This window comes from Pleuronectes platessa, chromosome 18 (assembly GCF_947347685.1).
Source record: "Pleuronectes platessa chromosome 18, fPlePla1.1, whole genome shotgun sequence".
NCBI lineage: Eukaryota > Metazoa > Chordata > Actinopteri > Pleuronectiformes > Pleuronectidae > Pleuronectes > Pleuronectes platessa.
In genome coordinates, this window is record NC_070643.1 from 18305844 (window position 1) to 18328980 (window position 23137).

The following is a 23137-nucleotide window of genomic DNA, read 5'->3' on the forward strand; positions in this document are numbered from 1 at the left end:
ATGTTCTGTGAGGCTACCATGACTTTGACCTTTGACCTCCAGAATCAGTTCATCCTGGAGTCGAACTTAATGTTTGTACCAAATTCGATAGGAGTCCCTTGTGGTGTTGCTGAGCTATCGTGTCCACAAGTTTAAAAACAACATGTTATGAGCTCACAGCGACCACAGCCTTTGACCTTTGATGACCAGATTCAAATCAGTTCATCCTTGAGTTAAACTGAATGTTTGTACCTAGTTTGAAGAAATCCCCTCAAAGGGATCTTAAGATATCATGTTCACAAGGAAGGGACAGACGGATAACCTGAAAACAAAATGTCTCCTCCCAGTGGCTGTCAGCGCAGAGACACAGAAAACACATCATATGAAGTTTTATTTAATACAGATTTTATAACTGTACAATAAATTACAATCCAGGGTTTCATTCCTCGTGTCGTTTGGCCTGTTGGTTAAAAATGATCCATTTCTTCCTGGTCAGAAACTTGTAATGTAAACATCCACATGTAATGTAGGCAAACACACACAAACAGCACGTGTCAGCAGAAACATGATAAGACACACGGCATCTCTTCACTTCCCTCGTACTCCTCTATCCTTCTCACACCTCCCACATTAAGACACATCGGTCCTCGCTCTCACCCGCCTCCCTCCTCTCAGTGGGTGTAGAGGGAGGCGGTGAAGACGATGTCCCTGCGGATGGCCAGCGAGGCCTTCTCCATCTTGCTGCCCAGGACAGAGTCTCCCACGATGCGGGCGGCCTGGCGCACCTCCTTCAGCACCTCGTCCAGGCGCTGGATGCAGCGGACCACCGTGCCCTCCTGGACGTCTGTGAGCAGCGCGATCTCTGCGAACGGCTGGTGGAGGGGACGAGGACCATGTGATGAAACACAAGAGGGTTGGTCAGAGGAGGAGGTTAGGATCAGTAGCATAATGACATTTGAAAGAACTTGAGATTTTGTCATCATTTCAATTTTCTCCTGGGTCCTGGAATTTACGACTGACAGTTTATCGACTAAGCAATTAAACGATTAATCAAAGGTTGCAGTTTTAATCCTAAAACTACCTGATTAATAATATCTGATCACAAGCCTTTGCATTTACAACTGGTATTAAAAAGCTTCTCTGGGATGTAGACTCTTTCTGCTTTGTTATCAGATCTGAAAATGGAGGCAGAGCTGGACTAGAACAAACATGGTGTCTCCTGTGTGAATAGAAGTGAGGCCTACAGATTAATTTGTAGAGAAAGTGGACGATGAAACATAGAATATCCAGACGCAGGTGCAATGCAGGACTCGCATGTGTGCGTTGGAGAGGTGGCAGAGGCAGCTGGTGTGTTCATCCGAGTGTGAATTTACTTCTATTTAGCATTTCACCAATCGTCAGCATCATACGTGCGAGTCCAGCGTACATTGGGTCAAAATCAGGTGACACATAGCATCAAACCTCACCATGCCTCTGGCCCAGCAGTACACCACCTCTGTCAGACCAAACTTCAACTGGCCCACGAACTCCTCGGCCGTCTGCGCTATCCCACATTCCCTCTGCAGCTCTCCGATACGCTGGGCCACGGCCAGCACCCGACCGATTCCCTGAAAAACAAGCAGATAGAGAGAGAGAGAAGCAGGGGCAGCGGGTCAGACTTCACTTGAACAAGTCGCCCTTAAACGCATCACTCACGCCCTCTTGGTTTGAACAGGAAATCTGTTTCACTGAACATGCCGTGATGCGTCCGTGCTTCTAGGACGCCAGATCATGGGACACAGCTCTGGCTCATCACTAATGTAAAACCTCATAAAGCACTTCCATGTTTCAGGAGGAGTTCAGAGCACGCACGCACTTACACAACCCCGACGAATTTAACAGAGACAAGAGAATTAATAAGTAAGTGAGGGATTGGACTTAGTTTGGTGGGGAAGCCATTGTCCTTTCTGCAGGGCGAGGATGTTATACATCAAATCTGCACAATGTAATACGATGTGAGAGTGTGAGTGTGTGTGTGAGTCACCAGTGGGGGAGGCAAGAGTGTCAGCACACACACATCATGCTCACAGCCGCTTGAATATCTGTGATTTCTTTATATAAAACACAAGAAAACACCAGCTCCTGCTCACCTCCTGCAGCGTGGTGGTAATGTGCGGCTCCACCTGCGTCTTCTGGGAGAAGATCAGACAGGACAGCAGGGCGGCGCTCTCCTCAGGCGCCAGCGGGCTCAGGACGTTCTCGAACAGCAGCTCGGTCAGCAGCAACTCGTGGCTGCTGATCTGACAGGCCACGCGGCCTTTCAGCTGCACCGCCCCGCTGCTGTCCACATACTGGAGGGACTGAAGCACCTGGGGGGGGGGGGGCAGCAGTGAGAGGTACGTCACACACGTGCAAATCACAAGCGAGTGTGAAGTCAATGTGGCGAGAACATAGACTGCAAATAAAGATGGACGAAATGACGGCTCCCCAAAAGTGAAGCCAAAGCGTCTCGACCTGGTGGCGGGCTGCAGTATGGGTCATGAAGCCCTCCTCCTCCATGTTAGTGGATGGGACATGGGCCAAAATAAACAGTCAAATTAGATGGTTTCTTTCATTTTAGGTGTGTCTCATCACACAAATGTATGTTTAAGGGTTAATTTCCCAGTAAGGTAATAGTTATATAAGTATTAGTAATTTGATGCCACAAAAATGGGGTGAAACGTCATGATTGACAGCCGAGACTGACTCGTGATTGGTCGGCGGGACCTCACACCCGGATCTTGGATACTTTGGCTTCATTTCTGGGTAGTGGGAGAAAGAGGAGACCATCTTTACACACAGTCTATCGGCGAGATTCATTCTGTCGACAACAAGTCACAACACAACTTTTTCAATTTAAAATCATAGAAGACTGGGAAGTTATGAATGGAACCAGATCATTTTAGTATCGTCCCTCAAAATGAAATTACTGTATTAGTAAAACAATACACAGATGTTGCTCGACCTCGACTGCAGCTCTGGAGGTGACCTGACTTTAAAAAATATAAAAAATGCCCCGACAGAAAAAGATCATGACAGCGAGTCAGACGTCTGATCCAAACCTTGATCCTCTGGTGGTATTCAGGCAGCAGAGACAGAGACTGGTCTGACGTCAGGAACAGGAGCCGGTCCAGCTCCTCCTGCACACTCATCCTCGCTGTAACCCGAGCAAACTGAAAACACACACACACACACACACACACACACACACACACACACACACACAAGCCGTGATCACCTAACTTGAGAATACAAACAGCAGCACCGCAGCGCTTGACCTGATTTCAAAGCAACGCTGCAATCATGGCGAGGGAAAGGAAAACGCTCTCTATTGTATTCTCATTGTCAGCATAGGGGAGTCTCTGTCTCTAGTTGTTACATAAACCCACTGAGGCCTATTACTGTAAACTAACAGCTTGAACTGACAAATATACGGCTCCAACCATAACTTTCCAAGACCTACAGAGATGTAAAGAGACAACGTAAAGCTACGGCTATGAGAGCAGAGTGTGATACTGCAAGGAAAACCTTGTCTTGAAAGGTAATGAGCTTGTATGAGTGTAGGTATGTGTGTGTGTGTGTGTGATGGCTCAAATGACAAGCTGTTTTCTATGAGACAATGATGAGCTGCACCTATGAGCCCATATGGGTAATTATAGAAACAGCCGGCTCTGATTCTTGCATCTTCTCTCCTAAACGAGGCTGCCGGGAAGACGGCGTACACAACGCAGAAATCCTGTGCTGGAGTTTGATGTTATTATTGTGATAGTAAAGGAGAAATGATGGAAGGATAAAAGGAATCTGAGGGAGAAATGAGAGGAGGCATCAAAAGGGGGCCGACTGCAAAGGAAGTGTCTTGTGTAGGGGGGGTGAAGTTAATTAGCTGCATGAATAATGTGCAACCAGCCACACAAAGGAATGTGTGTCTTTTATAACAAACAGTGAAATGAAACACCTTCTTCATCATTAATCTGCACAGCACGCCTCAAAAACATATAAATAACTCCCCCGAGAACTCAAAAGTGTAATTATTCTGTTGACAATTAACAACAAACACACACCTGCTCGGCGAACGTGGGCGTGTGGATGCAGTTGAAATCCTTGAGGCTCCCGTGCAGCATGCGCAGCCTCAGTGTGTCCTCCACCACGTTCACGCCCTTCAGCTTGAGGTCGTTCACGGGGTCCAGGGTAGCCAAGCCACCAGGGCTGGCCTCGGCCAATCGCAGGAGCTCCTGGGTCGCCGTTGAGATGGCTTGGCCGGGGGGGTCGAGTCTAAGGGAGAAGAGGGAGTGATGAAGACAGAGAGAGATGCCTTGAGGAAGAGAGCAAGGGGGATGACCTCCTTTTATACTGTGAGAGAGCTGACTGGTCCGATTCAATGACAGTCAAAGTATTATGATAATCATAATGGACATGAAACAGTTTTAATAAAGCTTCACAGTAGAACTGACAAAGAATATACACAAAGCTAAATTAATTATATCCAGAAGATGATGCTCACAAGAATCCAGGGGAACAAATATTCACAATCTCATAATTTAGATGGTTCGGTTTGTGTATGTAGTATTATACATAGATTTATAGATACTGTATTAATCCCAAAGGAAACGTACACACCCAGTATCCAACAATAAAATGTAAATAAAATAAATGTAATAAATACTTTATACAGTATATCAGAGCAGGACACAACCCCATCCGGGAGGCTGTACAATAATACCACTCCATGTCCTGTGACAAAATAAATTATTATATAAATAAAATATTTATTATATATATGATATAAGGACGTTTAAGGAGTGGTTTGTGATTATTGAATTAAAGATCTAAAGCTAAGTTTCTTAATATTATACTGCCACCACCTGTCAGTCTTTAGAACAGCATCGGTCGTACATTATGTGAATTGTATATATGTTGTCATGCATGGGTTTGTTGTGAACCCATTCAACTCACACTGGGTGGTGCACTACATTTTAATACCAACTTTCAGCTGATTCCCACACACCTGAATCGTGGTTGTTGCCTCTTGCTGTAGTTGTCGATGATCCTGTCGGGAATCACTTTGAGGGTTTTCACTGTGATGGCTGAAATGTCCTGGAATTTCAGCTTCTGCACCGTGTGGCTACAGGGACCTTAGGAAAACAGAAAAACATTGTTAGATGCTCTAATCGCAAACTGCTCTGTGGAAACATCATGTGTGTGGGTGGTTTTTCCTGAATGTGTAATTAACTGAACATTGACCAACCTTCAGGTATAAAGAGAGCTGTGTTGAAGAGGTGGGGTAAAGGGCTGCCGCTGTTGCCTTCTCCTTCCTCGTTGCCTTTCTCACAGATGATGAGAGCTGTGAAGGTGCGATTCACAGAGTCATTGGACACCTGACACGGAGACAAGACAGGACGGATGAGTCCAAAAGACAGACCAAGAGAAAGAACAAGGGGAAACAGTCATCACAATCATCACTCATGGATGGTGTCATTCACAATCTCTGAATTAAAAGCAGCTCTTCTATTTGTTTAAAACAAGCTGAAGAAAATAGATAACTTGAAACATTTCTGAACAAATGAAAGATCTAGCACAGCGGGCCCTACAACATATTGTCACGTTGAGCACCTACCTGTAGCAGAACCCCGAGCGCGTTGAGATGCTGTTTGTTGTTAACCACCACGACTCGACCCACAGACAGAGCTTTCAGACCATTCACAGACTCCAGAATCGCTTTCTGCCGCCAGAGGGGGGAAATGGATGATAAACCAGCAGCGGATAAAAGCTGAATGCGCTCGCAGCTCATCTTGTGTGTTTCCGTACCTGCAGGGCATTGGTGGTGGTTCGCAGCTCCGTCACTGTGTGGTAGTAAGGCAGCAGGTCGGACAGCTGGCCCTCCGTGTCCAGAGGAGGCAGAGAGGACAGCGTCTGCTTCAGCTGGACGATCCTTTTCTCTTGGGTCTGGAACAGGAGGAAGAGAAGAAGAGGAAAGGAAACACAAAAACACAGTCGTCAGTTGTCGTGACTCTGAAACAACACGAGTGAAATGCACAAAGAGGAAGAGGAGGACAGGAAGAGAGGCTTTTTAATTTCTTGTTCTCTAGTCTGAGTTATTTTTAACTGCATGCAGTGTTTCTTTGTAGTGTTCTTAACTTAATTCCGCTGTTCTATGATAGATCTTCAGAATACAGCTAAGCATTTATAATCACATCTGTTTTGCTGGGGTCAGTGTGTTTACCTGAGTGTCTCTGTGGTTTTCAGAGAAGCTCCTCCTCATCATGTCAGTCACTCGGAGCGCTTCCACTCGCAGCAGGTTGAGGATCATAGTGTAGGTCAATCTGAACTGCGACTGGAGGACAGTAGGTTTACCCTGAACCAGAGAGAGAGGATGAGGACAATTACTTTACGATATTGCTATTACAGCCTTTTTACCTTTTCTTTGAAAATGATAATGAATGTAAAGACTGCTAGAGATATCAGAGTACAGATAAAACAACTTCACATTATTGAATGAGAGAATATTCCTCTTGAACATTTTGCTGAGAGAACAAAATTCCTATCGGGGACAAAAGAGGTTTAATTCTGTTGAAGGGCTCTTTTAAATTGAAGTGCTCCTCTGGAAACAGCCACCGAGGGAGAATGAGTTAAAATAGCTCACTCTACTCAATCAATCAAATTGTGTTTGTATAGCCCAAATTCACAAATCACAATTCGTCTCATAGGGCTTTAACATGGTGTGACATCCTCTGTCCTTAACCCTCAGCAAGAGTAAGGAAAAACTATTAAAAACCCGTTTACATGGTAAGAATACGTAGAAACCTCAGAGAGAGCCACATGTGAGGGATCCCTCTCCCAGGACGGACAGAAGTGCAATAGATGCCTCGTGTAGGAAAACATCATCAAGAATAAAGTTTTTAGCAGCATTGATGAGGGAAAACATTTTGAAGGATAACTTCAATACTATATGTCAAGCAGTCCTGCTGCATCCTAGTCTATGATCTGAAGCCAGCAAGATGTGTCTACTGTGTAATTAAATGCTAAATGAATAAACCGATGTGCAACTCCCACCTTGCAACACAAAGGTTTAATACCAAACCGGCTGAGGTATAAACATGTGGCAGGTGGATGTTACAGTTCAAACATGGCGGGCCTCACCAGCATCATGACGTGCAGGTCCGCCATATCATGAACACCAGATTTACACAGAATAATGACGGTGCCTGTGGCGTCCAGTCCTCTCCTCCCGGCTCTGCCCGCCATCTGAATATACTCCCCTGAAAGAAGAGGAAAAACAGATCAAAATTCTGATGTTTTCCTCAACTCTAATTGATCCTCAAGAGATGAGAGAGCATAATAAATGAGGACGCTGATGAAAGAGAGGAAACACAGACAGAGACTGGGGAGAGCACCAAACCTGGCAGCAGATTCCTGAAGCCGGTGCCGTCGTGTTTTCTGATGCTGTCGAACACCACGGTCCTGGCGGGCATATTCACTCCCATTGCAAATGTCTCTGTGGCAAACAGCACCTGGGAGAAACAGGGAAGATGCATTAGAATAGTTTTATCACCAAAGTAATGGTTCATTTGTAGATAGAAGCTTAAAAGTGGAGAATAGAAACATCTGACTGACTTTGACGAGCCCTCGTGAGAAGAGCATCTCGATGACCTCCTTCAGTATCGGCAGGATCCCGCTGTGATGGACTGCTATGCCCCTTTTCAACAGGCCCCTCATGAGCAGGATCTAAAGACAGCATTTTGTGTTAACGTCACATATTGTGGTTGATTTACATACTGACATACACGTATCAGGAGATCATGGAAGAAAAAGAGTGTCCAAGCCGTTCTTTACCTGAGGCAGCTGTCGGTCTCCTCCCCGCAGGCGACTCACGCTCTTCTGGAAGAAAGAGTGGATCTCTGCCTTCTCTATGGACGTGGTCATGTCCATGGAGTCCAGAGAGCGGGCGTTCTCATCACAGCGCGTCCGAGAGAAGGTGAACGCCACCACCGGGGTCTGCTGCCGCTGGGACAGGAAGTGCAGGAGGGTGAGCCACACCGCTCGGTCCTGGAGGGGAAAACGCAGAGAGGAGGAATGAAAAGAAGACACACACTTCAGATGTTAGGGGGAAAAAACAAAATCTAAAAGCTGTGAGGAGATAAAAGAAGGGATTACCTGACTGGATGAAGTGTTTTGAGATGTATTTTTTGAGCCAAATGATTGAGCGTGCTTGCTGGTTCGCTCCTTCTTGGCATCAATGGCTGTGTAGTACCTGACCAACAAATACACATCTTTGTCAGTAAAGAATAAAACATCTACTGATGTTCCAAACAGCTGCGCATGGTAAAACTGTGGTACCCTTTGGTGAGGAAGTTTCCTACAGCATCCATCAGCAGGAACATCTCTTTCTGAGTCTTGGTGCTGTTTCCTGTGTACAGATAATGCTCCAGAGGCACAGGTCTCTTCATTGTGCTGATCACGTAAATATGTTTCTTCTTAATACGACTGGAGACAAAAGTTTAAGAGAGGAGAAAGAGAAATGTTTAAAGAATACAAATATGCATCTGTTATTCACTTGCGAGCTTCAGAACAGATACACAAGATGGAGATAGGTGCTTCAAAAAGGGCTCTTTAGTATTCATTGCTTCGGGAACATACCCGATCCACTCGCTAAACTCGAGAGCATTTGGCACCGTGGCGCTGAGCAGAATGATACTGACGTGATCGGGAAGCATAATCAAAACCTCCTCCCACACGACCCCTCTCTGGGAAAAACAAAGAGATGATGAAAGAAGAGAGGACGGTTGTTATTCTTTATTCTAACAGCTTTACAGATTGTTTAGGATAAAGCAGCAGGTTCCTGACCTCTGCGTCGTTGATGTAGTGAACCTCGTCGAAGATCACCCACTCCAGGTCTCTGATGACCTCTGAGCCGTTGTAAAGCATCGACCTGAGGATCTCAGTGGTCATGATGAGACACGAGGATTCAGGACTGAGCTGGACGTCACCCGTCAGGAGTCCGACGTCTCCAAAGGTGGCTTTAAAGTCTCTGAACTTCTGATTGGACAGAGCTTTAATAGGGGACGTGTAGATGGTCCTATCAGAAGACGGTCAGAATATGATTTGAAAAAGTACAGTGGTAATTCTGATGCATACAAACTAGATTTCACCCAATCACATCAAAAACATAATAATCTTTTATATTATGTCTGTCTGAATGCTAGTTAATAAATTGCTAAAATAACTTTCTCAAAGGCATTCACTTACTGTTGTTACAACAATTCATGTTTAAACTCTATGAGAGTGTTTAGTACATTAATAATATACCTGTCTTTTCTATGGGGTTAGAGAAAAGAGATCATGAAAAGGTATCAGATCTTTTCTAAATCCAGTTTTCTTGTTAGTGTATTCACTTGTTTTCTTTCTTTTACAGTTCTGTTGGGTATAAAACTCTTGTTTATATCGTCTCATCACAGTAACTTGTTGTGCCTGGTCCAGAGCTGTTTAACAAAGCTGTGTGGCTTCACACGCCTACATGCACAGCCAGCGCAGACTAAATTAACTCGTGCCAGCCAATACACACCTTGTCATGTGTTTCTGGGAGAGAGCGATGGCGTACTCGGCCACCACTGTTTTTCCAGCTGACGTGTGTGCAGCTACAAACACAGAGTCGTGAGCCTCCAGCCGGAGCACAGCCTGCTTCTGGAAGACGTCCAGCTCGAACGGCCACTGGAGCAGAGGACGGCAGGGAGACAGATTAGTGGGAGCTCGTCCAACGTGCAAAGTGGTTTTCATGTAATAATTCATCACACAGAAACACAGAGGTAGAGTTTGTGAACAGAGGAACGACACCCACATCGAATGCTGGGTTGGGGATGCGCTTATGGAAATCTTCACATGGTGAAGTGATGTCGACAGGGATCGCCCATTTCTTATTTTCCTCCGGCTTCTCTTTTGGCTTTGATTTGCCATCTTGTCCTTTCTCTGAGGGATTGGAGGATGACTCAGCGTCCTGGGGAAAGAGGAAGAAAACCAGCTGTAAACATCCTTGGAATTTAGATCAACCACAAAACAGCAGGGATACGAAACTGGGATTCTATTGTGTTGGGAGATAATTACAGGAATAATATCTAGTTGAAAACCAGATCTCCTTTTTAAGGGCGTATTTCTTTATGTAAGATTTCTGTCTCTTAAAATAAAAATAGAGCACTGCACTATACGTAAGTAAACAGATGTTAGATATGTTATAGATATGTTTGCATGATGAAAATATGTAGAAGTATATTATATTTGTATTGTACAAGCAGTGTTATTAACTCCTACTGACCTAATGACACAATTTAAACTATAAAACCATCAATATAATAATTTGAATACCTTGATGCCTAGGTCTTCAAGACTGTTTGTTCGGGGGAGTTTAGGAGCCTCTTCACCTCCTTTGCCTTTTGCCTTCTCCTCTGCCTCAGGTTGCCAGTCAGCAATGTCATCAAATGTGGACAGGAGGGATAGGAGGTTGACCTCTGGCTTTGCCCTTTTGGCATCTTGATGAAAGAAAGTCCCAAAATAATTAATAAGGAATTATATTTTGATCCTTGTAAGATATGTAACCACAGCACAACATGATATCTAACCTTTGTCCGTGAAGTCCATCCCAGCTTTAAGACCGGGTGGAACTCTGAGAAGATCTGCGAGGGCAAAATGAGAAACAAGACCATAAAGAGTTGAAATATCAAGACAATTTTTGATTTCAAATAAAGATAAAAAAATCACCATTTTCAAAGTCAATGTCCTCCTCCAGCTCAGATTTCTTCTTGATTTGGTCCAGTGTCAGCTCCTCCATTCCTCCTGTGGAGGTAATCAACATAACAAATATATTACAAAATAATAAGGTTTGTTGCTGAGGAACAAAGGAAGTGAAGTGTCGACTTTGAGGTTTTTTGAAGAAGCGATTATCATTAAAAAAAAATCAATTTATGTCATCATGGTATCAATGTTTTCTTGTTGTTTCTTTTATGATATTTTCTCTGCATCCAACTCAAGCTCGATGGACACAGCACCAGTTTGTATGAATCTCTACTAGAGGAGGAAAACTTTCAATTACTGAAGAGAAATCTCACCGGGAAGGAAGGGGTAGTTGGTGTTGCTGCCTCGAAGGCTCTCTGACAGAGGCCCAGGTTGGCGTTGAAATGACAGTGAGTTTTTTGCTGAGAGGCCGGTGTTCTCCAGTAGAACCTTAAAGTTTTCAGATAATCAATATTGAAATCTCTGGAAATTTTAAATATTCACATTTGCGAAGCTAGAAAAAAATATTTTTCCATTTTTTCTTCATAAATAACTAGCTGTTTCAGTTCTAGATGACATTATGCTTCTTTAACAATTATAAAAACAGCAAAGTGGCAACAGAGGACCAGTGTGTTTGTGAGATACCTCTGTGAAGTCCTGCAGCATCCCTGTGGTGGGATCTCTGACAACAGAGAGACCAGAGTGAAGCGGAGACTGAGCGCACTTGAGTAGAGAATCAACGTCAGACTCTCTCTGAGTCACCCTGTAGAAGAAGTTACATCTTTAGATAAATGTGATTATCAATAACAACGATATCTTATCATTATTTAAATATAAATAGGGGAATGTCTGTCTGTATTTTAGATTTTCTCCACAATAAACAAGTTGAGGTACGTTATTGTGGCTTTTTCCACCAGTATTAACAACATCATAGACATACGTACTTCAGAAACTTCTGGAAGGCGAAGTCTGTGTCGTGTATAGGAAGCCAGGAAGGGTCCCGTAAAAACAGTTTTTCCACTTCTGTCTCCAGGTTCAGGCTGGTGGGGGGGAGCCCATGAGGCAGCTGAGGAGGCAAATAGGAGATATTCACAAACTGAGGCAACGAGGCTAAGCATGAAAACAAACACCTGTTCAGTTTCTCCTGCTTTCCTCAGTGATTACTGTCACCCATCTAGTTAATGTTAAATGTACAAAAAAGGAATTAAAATATAAGTGGCTAAAATAGCACAGTTTAGAGAAAATATATCTGAGCAACACTGGTGGACAGTGTTTTGTATTTATATGTATTGATGTATAACCACAGGGAGACATTGGTTCCATTAGTAATTAAATTATAATGTCTTGAAACATAGTTAAGCTCTGCTAAATTACACAAGACAGATTTAACAGTCTATGTTCTTCATTTTCTGAATTTCCCACGGGATTAATAAAGTATCCATCTATCATCTATCTTTAACCAGGAAGGTCCCATTGAGACACAATATCTCTTCGGACAGGGAGTCCTGGTCAAGATGGACCAGTTAAAGAGTTTCATGTGTAAATACAAGCAGGGACAAATAACACACAAACACTGCCAACAGATTATAAACATAGATGGAAACGTATCAGGAATCAGTGGCAAAAATGAACCATGTAAAATAAAACTCCCACATCAAAAGCACTGATACTTTTCCATTAAACTGATTTCCAAAGATTTTTTTTTAATGTGCCAATAGAGGGTTTAGATCCTCTCCTTGTCACAAATAATAGTTTTGTGTCACAAATCATAGTTTGTGACACGAAACTGCAGTAAAAGTGAAAGCACACACTGACCGTGCTCTGTGGGGGGAGAGGCTGCCCGGGGAGGGGGTGCGTGAGGAGCTCGAACCGGCCGGAGCATCCCATCTCCAGCAGGGACAGCGGCAGGTCCATGGGGCCCGCGGGAGGCACGTCTGCAGGAAAACAAAGACACACACACAACGGTAACACAAAGAGTTTGAATGGACACACAACAACGACGCTCCTCAGTGAGAGATGCGACGCGGACTTTTAGATGCTAACGCAGCCAGTGGTTAGTCAGACAAACATTAAACCTATAGACATTAAATTGAATGAAGGGATGATGAGTGGAGCAGTGACTGACAACACAACACCGTGCTCACCACACAAGTGCAAGCACACAACAAAATAAAAGCCCTCATTATTATATTAAACCATTATATAAATATGTGTGTGTGTGTGTGTGTGTAGTGAAGGACTGATGTGTATTCATCCACAACAACTCACTGATTCTGTCCATGTTCCTGCTCGAAGCCGGAAGCGAAAAGTTGCCACAAACTAGAAACCTGACGTCGTAGCGGAAGTGGTCAAAATCGTCAAAAGCGGAAGTCAGCAGTAAGAAATGAAACACATTAATAAATAAACATTTTAAATGTTTTGGTGGATTTTTGAGGAATTATGTTTAAAATGTGTAAATAAAATAACGGTTGTACTAAAAATCGATATTGTTTTGTGTGTGATTGTAAAATGGGGGGGAAAGAAGTCGATGGTAGTCAGTAGCTGTGACGTCATATTCAAGCGTCGGTGTTGTCGCCGTGCAGCAGCGTTCGGTAAGTGAATTGAATAAAAGCTTATAACTACTTAATTAAATGATTTTAACAGGACATATTGTCTCATTCTGACAAGCTGGTGTTTTACTATGTGTGTGGTCGAGTCCCCTTGGCTTCCTCCCGGGAAGCATACCCAGGTTGGGTCTCTGGCTAGCTAGCTAGTTAGCTTATCTGGGCTAGCAGCAGCTGGAAGTAAATAGAAGAAGCTCTACTGGTGTTTGTTCGAGTGGGAAATAAAATATAGTCGTTTCCAGCTGTTGATGCAGTGTTCTGTGTTGTAGCGGTTCGCATCATGGTGGCGTTTCCGAGTTCACTGACGGAGGAAGAAGAGGCCCTGCAAAAGAAATATGCAAAACTGAAGAAAAAGGTAAAGAAGCTTAAAGACTAGTAAAATGTAAAACACATTTATCATTGAATGAAAGGGTTTTTCAGAGACGCGGAACTATGGGATTCTTTAATCACAGAAATTAATGAAATCATATTGGATTAATATTATTTTATAACATTCCTTAATTTTGTCTATGCCCTATTCATTCCATGCTGGAGTGTGGACAGTGATGTCTTCATGACCAATATTAAAAGGTTGGAGACAGTAGATGTGCCTCAAAAGATGTCAGTGGAGGGGGGAGATCTAATAGTGAGAACTTACTATTCTGTGAATGTCCTTGATCATATTTTGATTTTTAACTGGGTGTGAAACCTGTTAGAACAGCGATTAGGGTACGGGTCATGGGACATGTGGTACCACTGAGGAATCTTGCTGCTACATTTCGAAATACTTTGTGTATTATTATTGTATATTACTTGTTTTTTCGTCTGTAGCTGTTTCATTTTTCAATTTGTGGCTGTTTTGTTGTCTCTTAAGAAAAAGGCACTGCTCGCTTTGAAGAAGCAAAGCTCCATCAACCAGACAAACCAGAGTGGCTTGAAACGAAGTAAGTTCATTCGACTCCACTTGAATGACACAAACTAAACATAACCTACCTTTATACAGCATATATAGTTGTTGAGATTGACCTTTGTCTATATGTGTCACGATAACAATAATTGAACAGCATGTGTGGTATTAATTGCTCTTTAAACTGCTTCATTCTACTCATAAACAAGGTGTTGTAAACATTTACTAACATGGCATGTACAGAACTTCTTGCTCACTGATTTCTTTCACTCCTTTCTCCATCACAGCATTGTCAGACCAGCCGGTCGTTGATACTGCAACAGCGACAGAGCAAGCAAAGAGGCTCATCAAGTCAGGAGCCATCAGCGCCATCAAATCAGAGAACAAGAACTCGGGCTTCAAACGCTCTCGAATGCTGGAGATTAAACTCAAGGTAGAATGTGGTTCAAAAGCAAAAACAATTTTTGGGATGATAAATATTTTCCTTGCTCTGTTTTGGGTGTTTTTTAACTATTGCTCTTTATTTGGCACAGGACCCTGAGAAAGGCCAAGTTCCTGCTTTCTTACCATTCCAGAGGAGTTTCTCTGTGGACGAAGAGCCACCTGAGGTAAAGTGTCCATTTAAGATGATATAACATGATCAGGAAATGACTGTAAGGGTTGAGGAAAAGTCTGTACAGCTGTATGTTGCACTTGAGCAGAGAACCAAAGGTATAGCTTATTAATGATATATTATTTGTGCTTACTCTAGGCTGGGAAGAGATCCCAAAGGAAATCTCTGTACGAGAGGTAATTCGCAGAGCCCATGATTAATAAAGTTCATTATACTGACAGTGAGTCTCTTTGGGTGTAACATAATTTCTTCCCCTGCAGCTTTGTCAGTCCAAAAGACCGATACCGGGATGAAGAAGAGGGAGGCGGCAGTTCAGCCAGCCGCGATGTGGACAGAGACAGAGACAGAGATAGAGAGAGAGAGCGAGACCGCGAAAGAGAACTGGACAAAGAGCGAGACAAAGAGCGAGACAAAGACAAAGAGAAAGACAAAGAGAAAAGCAAGGAGAAGGAGAAAGACATAGAAATAGACATAGACATAGACAAAGACAAGGACACCGTCTCAGACAAGGAGAAGGAGAGGGACAGGGACAGGGACAGGGAGAGGGAGAGGGACAGGGAGAGGGAGAGGGAGAGGGACAGGGACAGGGACAGGGACAGGGAGAGGGATAGGGAGAGGGATAGGGAGAGGGACGGAGATAGAGACAGAGATGGGGACAGAGATCGGGAACGAGAAAGAGACAGAAGCAGAGACAGGGATCGAGAGCGCGATAGGGAGCGAGAGAGAGATGGACCATTTAGACGTGAGTAAAATTTTTGGCAGATATCTCTACTGGAAGAACGTGGGTGTAGTGTGGTGGATGTCAAAGGCGTTCCAGGGCATATGCATGATTTCCCTCTGCCTCCCATGTGTTCACCCTCAGGGTCAGACTCGTATCCAGAGCGGAGAGGAGTGCGGAAGGGGAACACAGTGTATGTTTACGGATCTGGGCTCGTCGAGGACAGCCTGCGTGCCGCTTTCTCTCAACAAGGAAACATCATCGACCTCTCCATGGACAACCCACGCAAGTATGAACCCATTAAACAAAGCTGTGTGCACATACAGGTCATCTATCATTCTATCTGCTGTTCTGATGATGATGATGATAATGATGTTTATAGTATATATGACAATACAGCAATCCACAGTGTGATTAAATGAGACAATGTTCTTCTGTCTTTCTGTTTCTAGTTGTGCATTTATCACATTTGAGAAGATGGAGTCTGCAGACCAGGCTGTAGCAGAGGTTTGTTCTCACCCATTCAATATGAGAAGAAACTGACAATCACACATATCTCCTCCCTCTATAAACAATGTTTAATTTTCTAAAACAAAGCAACAACCAAAAAGAAGGTTTTTCAAAGTTCTGACAGATTCAGAGCAGTGAGACAGCTGACTTAAAAAAAAAAAATGATTCAGTGGAGATAAATTTATAAAAGTGAGAGATTGCATTAAGCATTTCAATATAACCTAATTTCATGTCATAAAACCTACAGGCATAGCTCAGTACAGTACTTAAATGAGCAGATATGTTTAGGTTCTCAATCTGTTTTATTAACATTTTGCTGTGAATCTTTCTAAGTTTAATTTATATCAGTGCTTTTTGCTGGTTTTGTTCAGAGAATATGCAACACCACATTTGTTTTCATGTTCTGAATTCAGTCATTAATGTATATCATAACCGTTTCTGTGATACTTTTACTCACCAAGCTCTTTAACATTAAATTGTACGATTTAGTTTTTATTTTATTATATGTACATTATATATTTTAAGTTATATATTATGTTAAAATTTAAGTGAGTAATTATACATTAAATCCATCAGGACACTAAACTTACATTCACATTAATATTAATAAATGTATGTCATTTTACACCAAATTTTTTTTTTCAATAGTCCCAGTTTAGAATTAACTTTCATGCCCTAGTAATTTCTTTAATTGAATTTATAAGCATCATGACGTCCATTTATAATATTTAGTTTTACTGTAGTTTTGAGGAAGCTCAGCTCATTTAGACTGTATATGAAATCAACCTCCCTGTTTTCGTCTCACAGTTGAACGGAAGCACGGTTGGAGACATTCACATCAAAGTCAGTATCGCCAGGAAGCAGCCCATGCTGGACGCTGCCACCGGCAAATCAGTGTGGGCTTCACTGGGTAAGCACCGCACTGTTATTGTTTGTTTGGACATCGATCAGACTGCACAGCGTGGACTAACCTTCACCACCGTCTCTCTCCTTTCACAGCGGTGCAGAACAGCACTAAAGGCTCCTACAGGGACAAGAGGAACCAGGTCGTGTACAGTGAGGATTTCCTCTGATGAAGAGGAAGAAAAGATTTGTTTTTGTATTTTGGCACCTTTGTTTTAACAAACTGTTTCTGAGTTGTTTATGGTGCTAGTTGTCGGGTGAATACAAATCGTCTGTAGCCTGTTAGAGAATAAAAACTGTATTTCACATGATTTGTATGTGATGGTTTTTGATAGCTTAAAACCCAGGTGTAGATATGGAGCAAAAATAAATAGTATCCATACACCGTCACCCTGAATGAGAATTCCATTAATTATCAAAAAGACACAGTCAAAGTGGGAAATATATCCAACATCAATTCCTAATACATTGTTTTTTAAAACCTCTAATGCACAAACAAGCGTCCAGATATTCACGGCTTCTGTAAATTACAATAACCATAGGCAGCATGGTAGAGTACAGTGTCAAGTGTAGGAAAGAGCTGCAGATAACTACAGGTTATGTGTAAATAAACACAATAAAAATGTTAACCGCACAGTTCGTCCCAGTGATTTTCTTTAAGTGTAAAACAAGTGTTGGTCTGATTGACTGTATACAGATATTGTGGCTGTCAACAGTTGCTATGAAAACAAAAAACAATCACAGCATTTTCAATGTTTTTGATGTTAAAAGGCACAACATGAGACTTTTACCTTCTAACGAGTTATGTCCCAAAGGAAACATTTAGCTTTTTAAGTTGTTGTCAGGGTCACTACTGAAAAAAAATCAAATAACCACAGAAGATTAGACTGGTCTGTTCCTTTTGACATGTGGATATGAATTTGTAAACTGCCATGAGGGGCAGCAGGTAAGTGTATATGGCTTTAACTGACAGCTATACGGTCCTTTGCTTAGACTAAAATCTATAAAACCTACAAGCATATAAAATATACTCCAAATGAAACCATTATTCAGTTCATGACTGTATTTTTGACATGGTTCTACCAGTTATGTGTTCAGTGTAACACAAACTTTTAATGTGCATCGAGTGATATCTCCTGGTCTGGATGATTCAATCAGGTTTCTAAGGAGCCTTGGACATTTCTTTGACACCTTGTTTTATAAAAGGTCTTTGTGTATTTAACAGTAGTGTTTTCAAATAATCCGGTAGTAACTACACGATGCACTGTATCCGTGTAAAAATAAGGATGATGGTGTTAACCGTCCTGCCCCCCCGCTCAGGCACTAACGACAAAGTCTGTCGACCACAGTCACAGTTTTGATAAGTTTTTGATAAGACGTCTAATCAGGCATCTTTAAGTGGAAACACGTGTGGGAGGACTGTGGCTGTGTAGCTGCTTTCATGTGCACTGGGCCATGTCAGGAAGTTAAACATGTGAGTAATATCAACATCTAACGGAGAAGAGACGTGTGAGTTCATTTATTTACACTATTATAACTGTGGTAGGTAATAACACTGTTGTTCACAAACACTAATGTTCAACTGAGATTCATATTTAAGATCATATTCTGAGTTTATCTATTCTTACAAACATTAAAATGAGTGGGCACACTATGACATGTCACAGTAGGAAAAGCACAGTCTAATGAAACTGAGAGTGGCTGGATTCCATTTCTCTTTTCAGTTTCAGGGTCCCTCTACAGTTCATGCTCAGAGCCGCTACTACTCTCATACCACCTGTACTTTCCTACAATGATGATCCTGCTCTGCTTTGGCTCCGTCTAAACCCACGTCCATCACTATAAACATTTCATGTGATCGGGTCTTTCATTTTCACAGTCTGTTATTTTAAAAAGGCCTCAAAGTCAGTGATTCTCCACTGGACAGCACCTTAGTTGAGACAATTTACTGTATTTAAAAAAGTTGGCCTATGACGCTTGTTCAGTCACCAGACATTCTTGTTCCTCCTCTCGTATTCTTCCGGCCGCCCCTCTCGCTCTCTCAATCTCCTCCTGCTCATACAGGGAGTTCTGCCCGGTGGTTTTTCCGTGTTGCTCCTTCAGGTGGCGCCGCAGAGCGGGCTTGTGAGCGAAGCGGGCGTGGCAGTAGGCGCAGTGGTGTGGGCGCTCGCCACTGTGGAGGTTCATGTGATCTATGAGTGTGGATTTTTGAGTGAAAGTCTTGTAACACAGGGGGCACTGGTGTGTTTTGCCGGCACCCCGGTGCACGGCCATGTGCCGGGTGAAGTTGGCCGAGTGGTGGAAGTGTTTGCCGCAGCAGGGGCAGACGTACAGCAGGTGCGTGGAGCGGGAGTGGACGGCTAGAGAGTGAGCGGAGGGGAAAGTCATGCCGCAGTGCTCACATATAACTGGCCCTGACACGCTGGACGTGGACCCCACCACTGCGACGGACTCGTCCCCTCCTTCATTCGTCAGCCCTGAACTCCCCTCACCAGCGCCACTGCTCGACTCCTCCAGAGCATACTGGTTCAAACTGCTGCCGGCCAGTGGTGAAACCTTTTCTCCCTGAGTGTCGCCCACACTGAAGTCTAACTGTGGGAGGTCGACTGGTAAGTAACTTCCTGTCTTCATCCCTTCCTGGTTGTAGTCCAGCCCAATACCCCCTCCGAGTCCAGCCGTGGCCATGTACCACAGATCCTGTTGGTGAGCCATGCCCAGAGGTCTTTTCTCTTGAGACGAAGCCCACTTTCTCCTCTTTAAACCCCTCCCCCTGCCCCGTCCAATTTTAGGGTCGGACAGTTTGCGTCTGAAAGCACGCAGACCCTCCATTGAAAGGCCCCCAGCGCTGAGATCCACTTTGGTATGATCCAATTCGTATTCACTGCCTTCTCCTCCCATCACAACATCATCTGTCTCTGGGAAACAAGCATCCTGAGGTCCATCGGAGGGAGCTCCCGTCTCCTCCTCCCTGTTTCTGTTCATCTGCTCCTCTTCGGAGATATACACTCTAAACACATCAAAGTCCCCTGGTCTGGTCTCTTCCTCCTCATCTGATGCATTAACCTGGAACAGAGTTGAAGAGTCAAGTCTGTTAAACATCTAAAAACAGAGCACATGGTGGCCTCTCCTAGTCACTTGTTCTGTCGGACCGACATTCCAAAGCCAAAGATATTTCATCAACAATATGTTGAAACAGCAAATGTTTGACCTTTTTTTAAGATAAATTACTTCCAAAGGTTAATAGCTTAAAAAATGATTAACCCAATTTTTTGATGAGCAAGCAACTGGGGTTCGAGTGGTGCTCTGACAGACGGACTCATTACAATCACCAGCTAGAAGCTTCTTAAAGGAACATAACACAGAACTGAGAACTAATCATTCATTTCTCTGAATAATGAGATAAAGAACCAACCAAATTCTGTTTTTCTTTCTCACACACCTTAATACATGGGTCATCCAGAACCGGACTGTCTTCGTGGTGATGACTGCTGCCCTGAGCGGACATGTCACCGCTGTTGTCCTCCATCGATCGTCCTGCTGGACTGTGTGGGTCCACAGGGGAGGGACGGCTGGTGGGGGGTGATGCCATAGTATAAATGCTGCCACTGACGATCACTGGTTGAGACGGACTCTCCTCTGCAGTCGCCTAGAGGATGGAATGGGAAAGCATGTCAAGACTTCTCAAAACCAACACCAGCATATCTGCATCACTGACGGCTATGAAAGTGTATAGACACACTTTTTTAAAGATTGGTGATTAACTACTTATGTACAACTTGAGCCAACACATTTATTTCCATGCTACTATAGATCCTGTTTTGGGTTACTGACCCTTGGTGGACTAGGGTTCTTTAACTGGATGTACTTCTTCAGAGCTCCTCGGCAGTGCTCCACAATATGCTCCATCTGCAGATAGCTGGCAGCCGTCAGGTAGTTGACGATCTCCTCTGGGTTAAACTGCAGTGTGCCAGTGTAGCAGGACTGGAGCAGATCACACACAACCCGAGCGCTATACAGCATCGACACCTGGAGAAAAACGAAACAGACACAGATGTTGAAACACACTAATGAATGTTGAAGAGAGACACAATTATGACAGCTTTGACGGTAAGTGCTTGACACATCTGCTGACCTGAAGCCTCGGGGACGGGTTGAGGAGGAACTGGTCCCTCAGGAAAGGCGAGCAGGCAGCAAGCACCACTTTATGTCCCTTGAAGGTGTGGTTGTTGCTGGCCACAATGGTGATGTCACAGAATTGCTGGCGGAACCTCAGGGAATTCATGTGCTTCAGGGTCTTGTCCCCGTGACCCGGCAACCGGAAACAAAGCGTCTCCATTTTTCCTGAGGAGAAATGGGGATTTGTGACAAAATGGATAAGAGTGTGCTCAATAGTAGAAGCAGCATGGTTGCCTGTTTTTAAAAACATAGTCATCGGATTGAAGTTAAGTCCTGTCTAGCCTCACATGAACTCAAGATTGCACTGAAGCAGAACTTCTTTTACATCAAGGCATTTCCACGGCGGGTTCGGAGCCAGTGCCTCAACTCAAATCAGTTGTTTGTGTTTTTAAAGCCAAACAACTGATTCCCGGACAGAAACATAAACAGTTAGGCAATGACTGGAAAAATAAACAGGCTCCTAAAAACTTTGAACCAAGTCCAAACCAGCTCTGCACCAGGTTCACTTTGGGGGTAACATAGCTGGGGGTAGTTGATATGAAACAGTGCACATAACATAATTATACAGTCCCTTTCCTACTGTATAGCATGAAGCTTTCTGATAGTTAGTTTATAGAGATGTTTCGAAGGTATCTGTTGGTTGTTTCATATATTTAGTTTTTTCACTACTAAGCAGTTGCTCAATCTGAAGATCTCATCCGGTTTTGCAACTTGAAAAACCACAAAGAGTCACAATCAAGATCCAACAAGTGCCTGGGTACGTATTAGCTGAATGAGGTCAAACTGTGGCAAGAGAAGCAAGTGGTTGGCAAATTTTTTAATAAGCTACATATGTAACCCTCATAACGAGAGAGAAATGATATAAACTAATCAGGAACAATTTGGGTAATCAATCATTGTGATTTATATAACCTAGACTTGCCATAATGAGCTGTAGAACAAGCTATTACTCTGGGTTCAGAAAACAACATCACCAGTTTAGCAACAACGACAAATCCACTCTGTCTATTGTTTCTCAAATGCCTGGAAAGAAAAAGTTTCAGAAGAGAAAGCAGTTGTTGGCCAATTGGAATAAAAGATAAATCTGTGAGTGATAACACCCTCGTGAAAAGAGTTAATCAACTAATCAGAAATTGGATCACCAGCTTTGAACTATGAGAGGGAGAGTAGACACATGTGAAGTCTTCAATTGTAATCCAGATATTAGATTGTATCCAGAATAAAATAAGAGAAACCTTTCTTAGTCAAGGGGGGGGGGGACTTGAAATATTACAGCAGCAAGAATCAAAAATAGGCACAACTAAGTCATAATAAGTGTAAGGATAATAACAGTGTAGCCTCACTGTACCTCGCTTTTTAAAAAGTTAGCTTACGTCTATTAACAACAAACGTGTTTCAACACAAGTGGCGCCCATAATAATAATAATAATAATAATAATAATAACACTAACCCGAGGCTCTTTAGCAGATAGTAATGAATGTGAGAAGATAATAATCCATCGTGACACAGACGACTCTTCTCCTTATGGCCTAGCGAACCCACTTGTCAGAAGCTAGCGTCAGTTACTAGTTAGCTGGTAACTGACAAACAGCTCGTGTGGAAACTCACCCGCCTTCCTCCCTGTGTTGTCGTTAGATGTCTTCCAAAGGGGACGAGCCCGTGTCTCTGTCTCCTGGGGACAGACGGTCGTCAAGCTGCCTCCTGCTGTCGCATCCCTGTCGCCACTAGCTTCTTCCACCTCGCCGTGTGTTTACTTTTTTTTTGGCCTCTTTGTGGCGCATCGTCCCGTGACAACAAAACACACCGGACCCCCCCACCTACTCGCCGACGCTCAACTGACTCCGGGTCTGTTTCCGTGGAGGCACCCCCTCCGGATCGGCTGCAAACCGCCAGCCCCGCTCGCTGACTTCCGATCAGCGTGTTTGTGTGTACGGCAACAAACCCGGAAGTAAAGGAACTGATGGAGGGGGGA

At 43.5% G+C, this 23137-nt stretch overlaps 3 protein-coding genes across 5 annotated transcripts; 1 reads left to right on the forward strand and 2 right to left on the reverse strand.

The window, feature by feature from the left end:
* Window positions 1–353: 353 nt before the first annotated feature.
* skic2 (SKI2 subunit of superkiller complex) lies at window positions 354–13060 on the reverse strand. Its single transcript, XM_053446057.1, has 28 exons — window positions 13024–13060; window positions 12571–12689; window positions 11700–11821; window positions 11401–11518; window positions 11091–11205; window positions 10744–10818; window positions 10605–10658; window positions 10351–10514; window positions 9830–9985; window positions 9557–9702; window positions 8839–9070; window positions 8632–8738; window positions 8332–8478; window positions 8149–8245; window positions 7828–8040; window positions 7609–7719; window positions 7394–7505; window positions 7135–7253; window positions 6218–6349; window positions 5803–5940; window positions 5612–5716; window positions 5243–5372; window positions 5003–5129; window positions 4059–4269; window positions 3060–3170; window positions 2109–2327; window positions 1446–1586; window positions 354–851 (listed from the first exon to the last, which is right to left on the reverse strand). The coding sequence occupies exons 1-28, from the start codon at window positions 13034–13036 to the stop codon at window positions 651–653; spliced, it is 3735 nt and encodes a 1244-aa protein (XP_053302032.1). The 5' UTR covers window positions 13037–13060; the 3' UTR covers window positions 354–650.
* Window positions 13061–13276: 216 nt separating this feature from the next.
* nelfe (negative elongation factor complex member E) lies at window positions 13277–17622 on the forward strand. Of its 2 annotated transcripts, XM_053446077.1 has the most exons (11): window positions 13277–13346; window positions 13628–13713; window positions 14212–14281; window positions 14532–14677; window positions 14778–14852; window positions 14996–15033; window positions 15118–15599; window positions 15720–15864; window positions 16028–16082; window positions 16893–16995; window positions 17085–17622. In XM_053446077.1, exons 1-11 carry the CDS (start codon window positions 13283–13285, stop codon window positions 17156–17158), a joined length of 1338 nt encoding a protein of 445 aa, XP_053302052.1. In that variant the 5' UTR covers window positions 13277–13282; the 3' UTR covers window positions 17159–17622. The 2 variants fall into 2 exon arrangements, with proteins under 2 accessions (XP_053302052.1, XP_053302051.1); XM_053446076.1 differs by having other exon boundaries at window positions 16893–17622.
* On the reverse strand, window positions 16133–23112 carry LOC128461241 (zinc finger and BTB domain-containing protein 12). Of its 2 annotated transcripts, none has more exons than XM_053446072.1 (5): window positions 22774–23112; window positions 21121–21329; window positions 20820–21014; window positions 20428–20634; window positions 16133–20051 (listed from the first exon to the last, which is right to left on the reverse strand). In XM_053446072.1, exons 2-5 carry the CDS (start codon window positions 21322–21324, stop codon window positions 18957–18959), a joined length of 1701 nt encoding a protein of 566 aa, XP_053302047.1. In that variant the 5' UTR covers window positions 21325–21329; window positions 22774–23112; the 3' UTR covers window positions 16133–18956. The 2 variants fall into 2 exon arrangements, with proteins under 2 accessions (XP_053302047.1, XP_053302048.1); XM_053446073.1 differs by lacking the exon at window positions 22774–23112 and adding an exon at window positions 22616–22756.
* Window positions 23113–23137: the final 25 nt, after the last annotated feature.

Excerpts from the sequence above, each read along its gene's own strand:
- nelfe (XM_053446076.1), top strand. The coding sequence starts at position 13,283 with ATGGTAGTCAGTAGCTGTGACGTCATATTCAAGCGTCGGTGTTGTCGC. Across the intron at positions 14,282-14,531 it reads CCAGAGTGGCTTGAAACGAA|CATTGTCAGACCAGCCGGTC; the intron begins GTAAGTTCATTC and ends TCTCCATCACAG. Across the intron at positions 16,083-16,892 it reads CAGACCAGGCTGTAGCAGAG|TTGAACGGAAGCACGGTTGG; the intron begins GTTTGTTCTCAC and ends TTCGTCTCACAG.
- skic2 (XM_053446057.1), bottom strand. Across the intron at positions 10,819-11,090 it reads CAACTACCCCTTCCTTCCCG|GAGGAATGGAGGAGCTGACA; the intron begins GTGAGATTTCTC and ends TTACCTCCACAG. Across the intron at positions 10,515-10,604 it reads GATGGACTTCACGGACAAAG|ATGCCAAAAGGGCAAAGCCA; the intron begins GTTAGATATCAT and ends TCTTTCATCAAG.
- LOC128461241 (XM_053446072.1), bottom strand. The coding sequence starts at position 21,324 with ATGGAGACGCTTTGTTTCCGGTTGCCGGGTCACGGGGACAAGACCCTG. Across the intron at positions 20,635-20,819 it reads AGAACCCTAGTCCACCAAGG|GCGACTGCAGAGGAGAGTCC; the intron begins GTCAGTAACCCA and ends TCCATCCTCTAG. Across the intron at positions 20,052-20,427 it reads TGGATGACCCATGTATTAAG|GTTAATGCATCAGATGAGGA; the intron begins GTGTGTGAGAAA and ends ACTCTGTTCCAG.